Source organism: Silurus aristotelis (genome assembly GCF_946808225.1).
Source record: "Silurus aristotelis genome assembly, chromosome: 7".
In the NCBI taxonomy this organism is placed as follows: Eukaryota; Metazoa; Chordata; class Actinopteri; order Siluriformes; family Siluridae; genus Silurus; species Silurus aristotelis.
The window spans coordinates 28,316,039-28,330,273 of record NC_139580.1 but is presented as its reverse complement, the minus strand read 5'-3'; the positions used below and the strand labels follow the sequence as shown (position 1 = coordinate 28,330,273).

The following is a 14,235-nucleotide window of genomic DNA, read 5'->3' as shown; positions in this document are numbered from 1 at the left end:
ACATGTCCTGATGTGGAACATGTGTTCTAAACATGTCAAGCACCTATTAGTGTTGTATCTTTGCAATGGTGTCAAAACGGCGACCTTTGAGCTGGATCTTAATCTTCGGGAAGTTTGCAGGTCAGAAGGGCATGTGGAAGTAGGTGTGGAAGTAAGATAATATGAATTGTTCACCGACGATCATCATGCACTAGTTACCTAATGGTTGTGAAATTTTTGGGGGTTAAGCACGTTAAACGATCCGATCTCTCGTTGTCTTTCAGTGGTCTTCTTCTGTTCTTGAAGCATGCATGCCGCTCAAGACACCTCGAATGACTCGCTTCAGCATCGGCGTATGTCCAATGTATCATGTCAAATGTGTCTGTGGCAGATTTGGCCAGTTTCCCGCAGAATTTTATGTGTTCTCTTTATTCTAACTTGCTGATTAAATCGTAGACGTGGTAATGTCACATGGTCATATGGTATACACACACACACACGTGGAAATCTGTAATATTATTGTCCATTACGGATGATTTAGTAAGAAGTTTCTTTGTTAAAGCAATATAAATTAGGCAAATTTTACTAACTATCAAATTTGATCCTTAGTTAACTGATATGACGATTAGCTAATCAGCCACAATTAAATTAATGCTGCAGATCCAGAGCTACTCAGACCTTCAAATTTCCTTCGTAACAGTCTATATCCATAAACATCTTCATTTCACTACATTTCCTCTAAAGCCTAAATAAATTGTGTTTGTGGCTTTTCCTGAAGCATAACCCAACCTAGCTGCTGTGAAATCATGGAATATCTATTTAAAAACGACCTTTTCTTTTTATTTATTTGACTCTCACCTTGCGAGTAAAGCAGAACCTGCATCTCGAGCAGGACGCAAGTAAAGAGCTGCACCAGGTTCTCGACCCCCAGCAGCCGAAAAGCCTCACCCAGAGGAAAATCCGCAAGCGGGAGCTCGGCCGGTCCGGGCCGCTGGCACACGATGGGCTCGTAGACACCGTGGAACTTTAAGGACCGTCCTGGGGGCGGAAGTGGGACTTCATACAGCACGTTGTGTACGTAGCTTTCTAACGGCAGGGGTGGGGGTTGCTGGGCTGCGACGGCTCTGTGCAGCTGTGACAGGAAGCGGCGACACGCGTGCATGAAGGGCATGGGCGTGATCAGACACAGTGCTTTTGAGACGTACAGCGTGTCCTGTTCGGCGTTGTAGCTTGACGAGTTGCAACAGCTCGGACGCACCGAACACAACAGAGACTCGGTTTCGTCTGAGCTGCTGGTTAACGAGTCCATGCTCGAGGAGGAGGACGAGGACGAAGATGATGACGAAGGACAGGTGTGGGACGAGGCGTGCTCTGCATGGTGCATCTGGTGCAAAGTCTGCATGGCTGAGCGGATCTGAGTGCTGGTCACCTCCTCGTAGAAGGTGTGGACGAACCCGTAGGTGCGAGAGCCATCCTCACGCGTGATGAGGAACGAGTGGAACTTCGGAGTCAGGGGGTCCTTCTGAGTGCGGAACGACAGGCCTTTCGGCATGCAGAGCTGGAGAGTGAGTGAGAGAGAATTGATCAACAAATCATCAATTTACATAACTGACTTCTAACGCATGGCCCTCTCAAAAAACACGTCTTTGTAGTGCAAAAAAAGAAAGAAAAAAAGATAGAATCAAACCTTTCCCTGTTCTGTCTCCAGGAAGTTACAGCTCTACCTCTGCCATGTTAATCTGTATTCTATGTGACTCTCAGAACACGCCTCGGTCTCCGTAGTGTTGTGATACATCGAATTCGCGAAGCAGCAGTGGTGCGGAGAGAATGCGTTCGAGAAAGTTTAACCAGGAGAAATCGTTCTAAGATCGAATATTGCTCACTTACTAACTAATAAAGGAACAGCGCATCTACTGATAATATTTTGAAATAATTCTTGTTATAACAACGTAAATATGTTAAGAACTTGTATTCGATGCACAATTTTTCTTTAAATCGATCCCACACCTCATGCAAAATCGGTGTGTATTATATATCAGTGCTTTTCTGCTTTTGTGTCTCTACACATCTGAATATTAAATAAGAAAGGCAAAGTGTAAAAGATACTTTAGAGGCCAGCAAAGAGATCGAAAAGGAGAGAGAGAGAGATGCTCTCCTTTTTAGCCCAGCAGATTAAATGTACAAGAAACACAAAAACTGATTCAGATCTTTCCTGGTGTTCTGACATCACTTACGGAGAAACATCAGCACTCTGTTCAGGTGTTGTGTTCTCAGTGCTGACCTAAGCACAGAGAAAAGCCTGAATAATTAATGACTCCATCAGCAGCATCAGGCTTTTGTCTATGTTGCTTATGGAAAAAACTACCTCGCAGCAGGTCAGGGAGTCCCGTGACGTTCGGCAGTAAAGCGAGCCCTCACTCAGACTCTGAGGCTCTCTCGGCGGAGAGCATGGGTTTATAGGAAGCGTAAAGATTGGGAATGTGCACTTTAGCGTCGTTTTATTGAACACAAAAGCACGGACTTTTAAAAGCTGAGAGCGAGCGAACATACGTAATTCATGTTGCTGGATAATTATGTAATATTATTCTGAATATGAGTCATCTCCAGAATTGTGTTAAGCAGAATAGTGTTTAAGTAGCTAAACACTATATTGCCAAAAGTATCCAGACACCTGGTCATTAGTATGCTATGTGCCTTTTTGATCATCGCATTCAACATTTAGTCCTAATTTACTCTTAGAATTCCCTCCACTCTTCTGGGAAGATGTTCCGCTAGATTTTAGTGTGCACTTTTGAAGATTTGTGGAGATTAATTCAGCCACAAGAGTGTTAATAAAGTCAGGTCCTGAGGTTGGTGAGGTGAGGAGGCCTGGGGTGTTCACATTTATTCATGTTCAGAAGGGTTGGATCTCTATAGCAGGAGATCTTCCACTAAAAACAAATGCAAAGCAGATCTTCATGGGGGTTTGCTTTGTACATAGGGGCATTGTCATGTTGAACAGGTTTGGGTCTCCTAGTTTATGTAAAGGGATGACTTCATGCAACTGCATCCAAAGACATCCAACATAATTATGTGCCTTGAAGTTTTGCGAAAACAATTTGGGAAAGAACCACATACGGCTGAGAAAGTCAGTTGTCCCAATACTTTTGTCCATATATTGCATTTAAAATTTTTCTACTTACAATCATGTCAGCTTATGACCAAACAAAATGTTTGTTTGTATATGATAAAGTTTATATAAATTCCCATAAAATTCTAATTAATTCCAATAAATTCCTGGTAATTTTCCAATTTGGCATATTTCCAAAATTCCTCAGATGAAGATCCCATGGAAATTTTGCAACACACTTGATCATCATGACACACTTAGATGTCAGCTTAGTACAACTATTCTTAAAGTCTGAAACTGTTGGATAAACTTGGACATGAAATATAAGGACAAAAGTATTGGGACACCTGAGATTTCCAGCCATATGTGGTTCTTCACCAAAAAGTTGGAGTCACACAATAATATAGGATGTGTTCACTTAAACGAGGAGATCCAAACCTGCTCCAGCACAATGATGCCCCTGTGCAGAAAGCCTGCGCCATGAAGAAGATCTGCTTTCCATTGGTTGGAGTGGAAGATCTTCTGCTATAGAGCTCTTATTACTGCATCCCAGTCCTCCTCACCAACATCAGTACCTGACTTTACAAAAACCCATGTATCACAATGAATCTTGACAAATCTCCACAAAATCTAGTGGAACATCTTCCCAGGAGAGTTGAGCTTATTATAACAGCAGATGGAGACAAAATGTAGAATGGGACGTTCAAAAAGAAGCACAAACCAAACCAAAAATACTAAAGGTGGCCACAAACTTTTGACCATGCAGTGTATCTCTGCAACATGTTGACATTTCCAAATCCTGCTTAACTCCTACACTGAAGCTCTGATCAATGTCCTAAGTTGTCCTTCTGAATGCAAAGCATTATGGGATACGTTTGGTACGGCACATTTTACCCACCATGTTGACGGCATCCTGGTCAAACGGGTTGCAGTCGACGCTCTCGGGGTAGTGAGCCAGCACTTTGGATTTGAAGGTCCGTTTGAGGGGACTCTGGTCAAAGTTCTCACCTAGAAAGGTGGTGGAAAAAAAAAATTAAGATAAGTGGAAGATGGGGAATTACCTTCTCAATCGCTGTTCTAAACCGTCCTAAAGTGTCTGGAATATCGACTAGAATGATCCAGTTCTTTTTCGGACCTTCGGATAAGAGGAGGGACTTTCGAAGCCAGGGGTTTAATGCCTGCATAAATTAGGGTGGAGTCAATGCAAATTAGCTGTATATGAGAAACTGGGCATGTGCATATGAAAAATAATAAGATAATAGAGAAGCTTGTTTCTAGATTATTATTATTCTAAAATACTCACATAATTTTAATTCATACACTCGTTCATTATTATACAATCGTTTCTATAAACCTTTGATAAGAATAGACTGTGTATTGCAGGGGTCCCCAAACTTTTTTCTGTGAGTACCTCAAAATATTTCCTTACTTTAATAAAGAGCAGGTCGGTCAATAACAGAAAATGAAATGGGCTGGAGTGTCTACCAGTATTATTGGGAGGTTTTATGATGATTTTAAATTATTTTTATTTAATATGCTTCCTAATGCTAGATTAGTTTATTACATTGTTCGGCACTGTACAGACAAATGAGCTTTACTTTTCAAGAGACATATATATTGCCTGTTAAATGAGCATTATTACTATCATAATAAAATTTTTTCATATTCATTGCTATTAAAATCAAAACATTTACTTCCTTATGGTTGGTGGGTGAATCTAGCAAATAATTTGGCTACGTTAATAACTAGAGGTTGAACTAATTCTACAGATAGCTAGGTCAAATCTTATCAGCCTTTACATTTCAAAATATGACTCTGGCATGGTTCAAAGGGCCGTTCCAATTCGGGAAAGGGTAATTCAAAGGGTAGTTCGGGGACCCCTAGTATATTTGATGTTGCACAAAGTAGAGGAGTTCATTAGTTTGAATGAAATGGAAAGAGACACAAAAACACCAAAAAAAAGAGCAGACTGGACAAAATGAGAAGATCAAATTGGAAATGGTGCTAAGAAGAACAGAGGGAATTTACGGAACATAAAAAAATAAAAAAATAAAAAGAAGAGTGATCTGTCGAGGGTTTCTGGTCATGCTCCAGAGCTCTTATAGAAGCTACTGCTACTGTTGGCCAAAGGAGGAAAAGAAGAAGAGAAAGATGTCTACAGAGACAGCAGGGAAAACAGAAGTGAAAGAGAGAGGAGGTTTGGGTGGGCACTTTAAATGTTGGCACTCTCTCCCTTTTACCAGAGTTAGCTGATATAATGGATCGGAGAAGGGTAGACATTCTGTGTGTTTAAGAGACCAAGTGTAAGAGGAGTAAGGCCATCAACACTGGAGGTGGCTTTTAGCTGTTTTACCATTGTGTGGATAGAAAGAGAAATAGTGTAGGGGTGATCCAGAAGGAAGAGAACAGTAAGAGTGTAGTGGACATGAAGAGAGTTTCTAATAAGGTGACGATACAGTGAGGAAAATAAGTATTTGAACACCCTGCTATTTTGCAAGTTCTCCCACTTAGAAATCATGGAGGGGTCTGAAATTGTCATCGTAGGTGCATGTCCACTGTGAGAGACATAATCGAAAAAAAAATTCCAGAAATCACAATATATGATTTTTAAACTATTTATTTGTATGATACAGCTGCAAATAAGTATTTGAACACCTGTCTATCAGCTAGAATTCTGACCCTCAAAGACCTGTTAGTTTGCCTTTAGAATGTCCACCTTCACTACATTTATTATCCTAAATTAGATGCACCTGTTTGAGGTCGTTAGCTGCACAAAGACACCTGTCCATCCCATACAATCAGTAAGAATCCAACTACTAACATGGCCAAGACCAAAAAACTGTCCAAAGACACTAGAGACAAAATTGTACACCTCCACAAGGCTGGAAAGGGCTACGGGGAAATTGCCAAGCAGCTTGGTGAAAAAAGGTCCACTGTTGGAGCAATAATTAAAAAATGGAAGAAGCTAAACATGACTGTCAATCTCCCTCGGACTGGGGCTCCATGTAAGATCTCACCTCGTGGGGTCTCAATGATCCTAGGGACGGTGAGAAATCAGCCCAGGACTACACGGAAGGAGCTGGTCAATGACCTGAAAAGAGCTGGGACCACCGTTTCCAAGGTTACTTTTGATAATACACTAAGACGTCATGGTTTGAAATCATGCATGGCACGGAAGGTTCCCCTGCTTAAACCAGCACATGTCCAGGCACGTCTTAAGTTTGCCAATGACGATTTAAATGATCCAGAGGAGTCATGGGAGAAAGTCATGTGGTCAGATGAGACCAAAATAGAACTTTTGGGTCATAATTCCACTAAACGTGTTTGGAGGAAGAAGAATGATGAGTACCATCTCAAGAACACCATCCCTACTGTGAAGCATGGGGGTGGTAGCATCATGCTTTGGGGGTGTTTTTCTGCACATGGGACAGGGCGACTGCACTGTATTAAGGAGAGGATGACCGGGGCCATGTATTGCGAGATTTTGGGGAACAACCTCCTTCCCTCAGTTAGAGCATTGAAGATGGGTCGAGGCTGGGTCTTCCAACATGACAATGACCTGAAGCACACAGCCAGGATAACCAAGGAGTGGCTCTGTAAGAAGCATATCAAGGTTCTGGCGTGGCCTAGCCAGTATCCAGACCTAAACCCAATTGAGAATCTTTGGAGGGAGCTCAAACTCCGTGTTTCTCAGCGACAGACCAGAAACCTGACTGATCTAGAGAAGATCTGTGTGGAGGAGTGGGCCAAAATCCCTCCCAGAGGTCAAACGTTTCCTGTAGTTTTTCACCAGGTTTGCACACACTACAGTGTGCAAACCTGGTGAAAAACTACAGGAAACGTTTGACCTCTGTAATTGCAAACAAAGGCTACTGTACCAAATATTAACATTGACTCAGGTGTTCAAATACTTATTTGCAGCTGTATCATACAAATAAATAGTAAAAAAAAATCATACATTGTGATTTCTGGATTTTTTTTTTTTAGATTATGTCTCTCACAGTGGACATGCACCTACGATGACAATTTCATACCCCTCCATGATTTCTAAGTGGGAGAACTTGCAAAATAGCAGGGTGTTTAAATACTTGTTTTCCTCACTGTATATGTCATCGGTGCTTATGCTCCACAAGTGAGTTGTGTGATGGAGGAGAAGGAAAAGTGGAGTGAGTTAGATGACGTGGTGCACAGTATACCTAGGAATGAACGATTGGTGATTGGGGCAGATGGGGGAATCTAAAGGAGGAGGACTGTAGTGTAAGGTTCAGGGAAGGGGTCGGATATGGGTGGTGATGAGGTGATGGATGATTGGGCAACTACTGCAGAAATGATAAGGGAGACAGCTAGGAAGGTACTTGGTGTCACATCTGGTAAAAGAAAGGAAGACAGCAGAGAGAAGAGCAAAGCAGGTAGGAGTACAAGGAGATGCGGCAGCAGGTGAAGAGGGATGTGGCGAAAGCCAAGGAAAAAGCATATGAGAAGTTGGACACTAAGGAAGGAGAAAAGGATTTGTTGCGATTGGCCAGGCAGAGGAACTGAGCTGGGAAGGATGTGCTGCAAGTTAGAGCAAAAAAGGATGCAGATGGAAATGTGTTGACTAGTGAGGAGAGCATGTTGAGAAGATGAAGGGAGTATTTTGAGCAGCTGATGAACGAGGAAAATGAGAGAGAGAGAGGAAAGGTTGGATGGTGTGGAGATGGTGAAGCAGGAAAAGGATATAATTTATAAAGAGGAAGTGACAGCAGCGATTAAGAGGATGAAGATTGGAAAGTAAGTTGGCCCAGATAACATACCAGTAGAAGCGTGGGGATGTTTAGGAGAGATGACAAGATTGTTAAACAGAATTCTGAAAGGTGAGAGGATGCCTGAGGAATAGAGAGGGAGTGTGCTGGTATCAATTTTAAGGAGTAAGCGAGATGTTCAGACCTGCAGAAACTACAGGAGAATTAAGTTAATCAGTCACACCATAAAGTTATGGAAAAGAGTAGTGGAAGCCAGGCTGAGAGAAGAGGTGACCATCTGTGAGCTATAGTATGGTTTCATGCTGAGGAAGAGCATCACAGATGCACTATTGCTTTGAGAATGTTGATTGAGAAGGTCAGAAGGAGATGCATTGTGTGTTTGTGGATTTAGAGAAAGCGCACGACAGGGTGGGGAGAGGAGTTATGGTATTGTTTGAGGAAGTCTGGTGTGTCAGAGCAGTATGTGAGGGTGGTGCAGGACATGTATGAGAACAGTGTGACAGCAGTGAAGTGTGCAGTAGAAACGACAAACTGGTTCATGGTGGAGGTTGAATTGCATCAAGGATCGGCTCAGAGCCCTTTCCTGTTTGCAGTGGAGATAGACAGGCTGACGGATGAGGTCAGACAGGAGTCTCCATGGATGTTTGCGGATGATTTGTAATGAAAGTAGGGAGCAGGTGGAGAAGAGTCTGAAGAGGAAGAAGAATGCTGCGGATGGAGCCACCAGGAAGGAGAAAAAGAGAAAGACCAAGGAGGTTTATGGATGTGGTAAGGGAAGAAATGCAGGTAGTTGGTTTAAAAGATGAAGATGAAGAGGACAGGGTGGTATGGAGACAGATAAACCGCAGTGGCAACCCTTAACGGAAGCAGACAAAAGAGGAAGAAGAAGAAGAAGACATTGACAGAGAGAGACAAAGACAGAAAGAACAACCCAAAAAAAAAAGCTGTTCATTGTGGGCAAAAATCTGGCAACCAAGCTCTACATAGGTCATTAGAAACATGTAACCATATGTGTTTCTACTATTCTATATACACGTAGAAGAAAGGAAGAAGAGACAGACGGTAAATATGTAGCAGAAGCATGAGCAGGTTTACAGAAACAAGACTGGAGCAGTTATGACCCAGATTTGAACGCCGCACCTCATTTAGGAAGCGTAGGAAAAGAGGGAAGGAGAGGTGGAACAATAGAGACTACCGTTGCGTTTACACTTGCAATTTAGGAGAAATTTTTGCCCCAAAAACATAACTTGAAGCACAAGATTTACTAAAGTATCTAATTTATCCATCTTTATAATGCTGTACTGGGTATTCGCATGTAGCAGATTAGCAATCCTAGCTAATCTACAATTAAACACCCACTGGGCCTACAGACAGAAAAGAAACCTGGATGAACTTCCATCTTTTACTAGTTAATCACAAATTAAGAATTTAAACTATACAATAGTCAATAGGAAAGTTGTTGGTTATTTAATGTACATGGATTGTTGGCTTTGTATTAGCTAGCTATTAGCTGCGTTAGCAGAGCTAAGATAACTGTAAACACTCAAAGACAACAGCGATCGCTGCTGCTTCCTAGCTTTTGGTTTCTTCATTATTTCTCTTCACATATTTAACTGTATTTAACAGGTTAGAAAAAAAGAAGAATATTTCACATGTGAAAGGATGAATGACAGTTTGTTTGTAGCATTTGTCATTCATCTCATCAAATTTGCAGTACACAGTGAAAGATGCACGCTCGCTGGTGTGAATGCAACATAACACGAGAGCAGAATTTAAAGAATACTTTAAAAAATAAAAATAAAAACAAGATTAGAAAGGGGTTAAAGAAAAGTTAGAAGATTAATGGATTAGTAGTGTAGGTTAACGATGGTGATGATGGTGGTGGTTACCTGCTGTCACTGCATCTGGGTCTCTGCCCTGACGTTCAGCCTCGAGCCACTGGTACAAAGCTGAGATGAAGCAAAAGCAGACAAACAAAAACAAACAAAAAAATGCACGTCAAACCAAACACGGATGAAGAAGCAAAACTGAACACATGAATCTAGTGCATTAAAAACAAGTCGACATGAGTGTGAGTATTAAAACAAAAAAGAAAATGGAAGCATGACGTTGCTAAGCTTTAGCTGGTGAGTGAAGTGTTAATGTGGGATGGACATGGACAAGCTGTTTGAGAAGACTTTTTGGGGGAATGGGGATGAGAGGTTCATAAACACATCTTCAGGAAACTGACATGCATGCATATTATATACACACACACACACACAAGTTGTGTATTTGTATCGCGATGTCTTTTGCGTCTGTAAAAAAAAAAAATTCTTCATATAATTATTAGTAGATACAATATACTTTCATTTTTTCGGAACTGACCAATAATTTGTGACCAATATTTAATATGTTGATTAATTTCTCTACGATCAATTGTTTCTCGAGTGCGTTCTCTCATCACCACTGCTGCTAAGTGAATATGATGCATCACAACACTATGGAAGCCGAGGTGTGTCCCGAGTCTCACATAGAATACGGATTAACATGGCAGAGGTAGAGCTGCATCTTTCTGCAGACAGAACAGGAAAAGAATGTCCGGCTTTATTTTTCATCTTTTCTCTTTTTTTGCACTACAAAGGCCTGTTTATGAAAGGGCCATGCGTTAGAAGTCAGTAGTCACTTAAGTAAACTGATGATCTGCTGTCTGTCTGAACCAAAGAAATAAAATCTAACTCTCTGTTGCATTAAAACGCATCGTGTTGAATTGAAATCGGTGTCGCACTGCATTGTAATAGTGGTGAATTCCATCACATCGCTAGACACGAGTCTACATGATGCTCGGTAAATTGTATTGTTTATTTAATAGTATTTATAGCTCTTACATCATTAGGAGATATGCGTAGTCAATAGCAAACACAGTAACAACTTGCAAATAAATTAATGGTATGGTTGTTCGGAATGTAACTTGTTCGTAAGGTTAGTGGCGTCTGTATGTGTGTGTGTGTGTGGAAATTAACGCGTTAACACAAATTCATTTTCACAGCACTGATTTTATTAATGCAGCATGCATTTCTGTTAGACCATTTTTATTCAAAATATAAATAAATACATATAAAAAGAGATGAAATGGTCAATAATGGCTGTATGTTAAGTTATTTTCAGAGGACAGTAAATCTATACTGCTACAAGCTGCACATTGACTACTCTAAAATATATCAGTTTTATTTCTATATTATTGTCCCTTAAGAAGATTTACTAAAATGGTTGCTGAAATATGAGTGGTGTACTCACTTTTGCAAGATTCTGTATATATAAATGAATCATTTGTACTTATGAACATGTTTGTACAGCCTTTCATCAAAAAAAGGTGACTCAGACCGTGTGTGTGTGTCTGCTGACTAAGTCGTATACAAAAGCCACTAGGACTAAGTCACTTTGTCCTCGCTGGGAAACACGAACCAGCCATGTCCATCACATTAACTGTAGGGCTCATTCTTATGGCAGGAGATGTTTAACAAGTTTTGGGTCCCAATCCATAGACTTTAGAGAAGTATGTAGACACAGTAATGATGGTGGATATAGGTATAAAAATAAAATAAATAAAAAAAAAAAAACAGACTCCCGACTCATCAGGTCCTCATGTAGTGTTGCAAAACATCAGAACACCAGTTTCCAGAAAGCCACGTGCATGCTGGGAAAATTGGCTTTCATCCACCGAACACTAAACACCAACCTGCTCTGAATGTACAAAGCTGGAGTGTGATCAGCGAACACAGTGGGATAAACACACTGCATTAGCATCTGGCTCATATTCACATGCACACCAACACACACACACACACACACACACACACACACACACACACACACACACACACACACACACACACACACACACACACACACACACACACACACACACACACACACACACACACACACACACACACACACACACACACACACACACAGCGAATCTAAGAATTTTTCTAATCTGACCCAGAACTCGTGTACAACTTCTTTCAACAAAAGAACGTTTGGTGTAAATTAGAGAGTAAGACGTAATCACTCATCAGGGTATTAATTTCAGTTTCAGACAATTGCTTGATTACATAGGGAGGAAAAAAAAAATGTCTGAACGATTTCAATAACAAATCAGTGGTATGTAAAGCAACATGTGGTGTTTACGCAGCCTTATCTGAGCACGATGAGCTGGAGCTCACCAAGTATAAAGAGCAAAGTTTACACAGACATGCAAGTTCACACACGCATACACACACACACACACACAATGACACATAATGACAGAACGTGGCACTACACAACCTTTGACCTTTTGCTTTACTCGGAGCAATCTACAAACCAGGAGCTCTAAACATCAAACCGGACAGGAAGGAAAAAAAGAAAGAAAACAGACAGATGCCAGAAAGAAGCGAGAGAGAGACAGACAAAAAGAAAGAACAGACAAACAGACAGAAAAAACCCAAAAGATGACCGATAGACAGAAAGAAAGAACAAAAGATGAGACAGACAAAGAAATCCAGCAAAAGATGAAAGAAAGTTGCTTTATACATGTCACAAGCACATTACAGTAAAAAATAAAAAAAATAAAATAAAAATGTCAAGGCTCTGATTTACTGATCGAAAGGTCAGGGGTTAAATCCCCTCCTAGCAGACACTCTATCTACCTAACCACCTATCGCCTAGCAGACACTCTTGGGCCCTTGAGCAAGGCCCTTAACCCTCTGCTCCAGGGGTGCATATCCCAGTGATGTTAGGAAGCACTGAGGTTTAAGGGCCATGCTGTCTAAAATACACGAACACAATCACAGCGAACGTCCAGATGGACAGAGGTCTACGGTCACGTGTTTTTTTTTTTGAGCGTTGGTGCGTTTACTCAGACACACCCGAAGATCAACTGGTCTAAAATTATTCCAGCGCTTCATCGCATTCACAGCTGGTATCTGCTTCTGATTTATGCAAACTCATGAAGCAAAGCCGTAAACATCAGCGTTGTGCCAACAAGAACGTCCATAAACGCATCATCATGGTCTTTATTACAGGTATAGAAGAAAACTTAAATTTCTGACAAAAATAATGCATGGAACTGACTGACTATTTATTATGATTATTATTAGGGGGGGGGCAAACACCAAAGATGTGTAGGGACCTGATGGATATTGTGTGACCATCTTTTTCTTCCTAATAGAGGGTCCATGGAAGACCATGGTAAAATTTGATGCACTGCTCAGAACGGACCAATTGCTTCCACAGTTCCAGAAAAATCATCAGGTCAAACTGGGGCTTAATTCAAAATGATGTATTTCAATTCAATAAATTTTTATTTGTAAAGCACTTATAACAATCGACCTTGTCTGACACAAGCTTTAGAGAGATAAAGTTGTATAAAAATGTATAAGTTCCTAATAATTTGAAGTTAATTCCTAAAGAGCGACCCAGTGCTTTGCACCATGTTAGAAAAGTAGAACACTCTGGATTCCAGGGATGAGACGAGTTCAATGCGCCGTTTATCTTTTAATCTTGGATTTAAGAGTCACCCAGTGTGATTGCTTAACGCTAAAAATGTTGTTACCATGCAGCAAACTCGATGTTAAAACAGCAGAAATTCAGCTGAATTCTGAATCCCCAAAGTGTAGCTTGCAATGAGCATAAATTCTTCTGTCCTGAAGACTTTCCTGCGATGGAAATCTTCTGGTCACTAGGCGCCGACACCCGAGACACCTTCCATAAATGATTTATTATTAGTCGTCGGTTATGTGAAGCCTTTTCCCTCAATCCCGGAGTATGGGCTGTTACTATAGAAACCATACATTTTTAAAAACCTATGGAACCGTTTTTCGAGGTTTTCTTTCATAGGAAACGTCTACACTAATTCGGATAAATACAAAAACGCTCCAACACTTTCTTGGTTACTCAAAAGTATCCGCCGTTTATTTCCTTTCCGCCTCTTTATAACGTTGATTACCAACAATGCCGTCGTTTTCTTTGTTTTCACGCACTTTGTTTAGTCCACACTAAATTTGCTGAAGTAAGTGTGTTTCACCTCAGTCTTATCAGTGTTCCTCGTGATTCTAACAATGATATAATAATAGTGGAAAGCAGCTGTTTGGAGGAGGTGGTAGCTTAGTGATTAAGACACTGGACTTTGGATACAAAGGTCATGAGTTTAAATCTTAGCCACACCAAGCTGCCACTCTTAGGCCCTTAAGCAAGGCCCTTACCCCATAGCTGCTCAGCTGTACAAATGAGATAAATGTAAGGAAGGATAAGGAAGCGTCTGCCAAATGCCGTAAATGTAGAAACGACCGTAGACGACCTGTGGACCTGAGAGGTGTGAGAACATTAGCATAGTCTTTGTAGTCTTTTTAATTCCCCAAAATTCTGAGGCTGAAAGTCAGG

The 14,235-nt window shown here is 40.9% G+C and overlaps 1 protein-coding gene across 8 annotated transcripts in view; it reads right to left on the bottom strand.

The window, feature by feature from the left end:
* dennd5b (DENN/MADD domain containing 5B) overlaps positions 1–14,235 on the bottom strand; it is a 43,733-nt gene that overhangs the window by 23,410 nt on the left and 6,088 nt on the right. For 4 of the 8 annotated variants that reach the window (XM_083546128.1, XM_083546127.1, XM_083546131.1 and 1 more), the window contains exons 2-4: positions 9,720–9,779; positions 3,987–4,096; positions 838–1,537 (exon numbers count right to left, since the gene is read on the bottom strand). In XM_083546128.1, coding sequence (XP_083402254.1) covers positions 838–1,537; positions 3,987–4,096; positions 9,720–9,779 — 870 coding nt within the window. The remainder of the gene's footprint in view (positions 1–837; positions 1,538–3,986; positions 4,097–9,719; positions 9,780–14,235) is intronic. The other 4 variants (XM_083546134.1, XM_083546129.1, XM_083546130.1 and 1 more) reach the window with 1 other exon arrangement.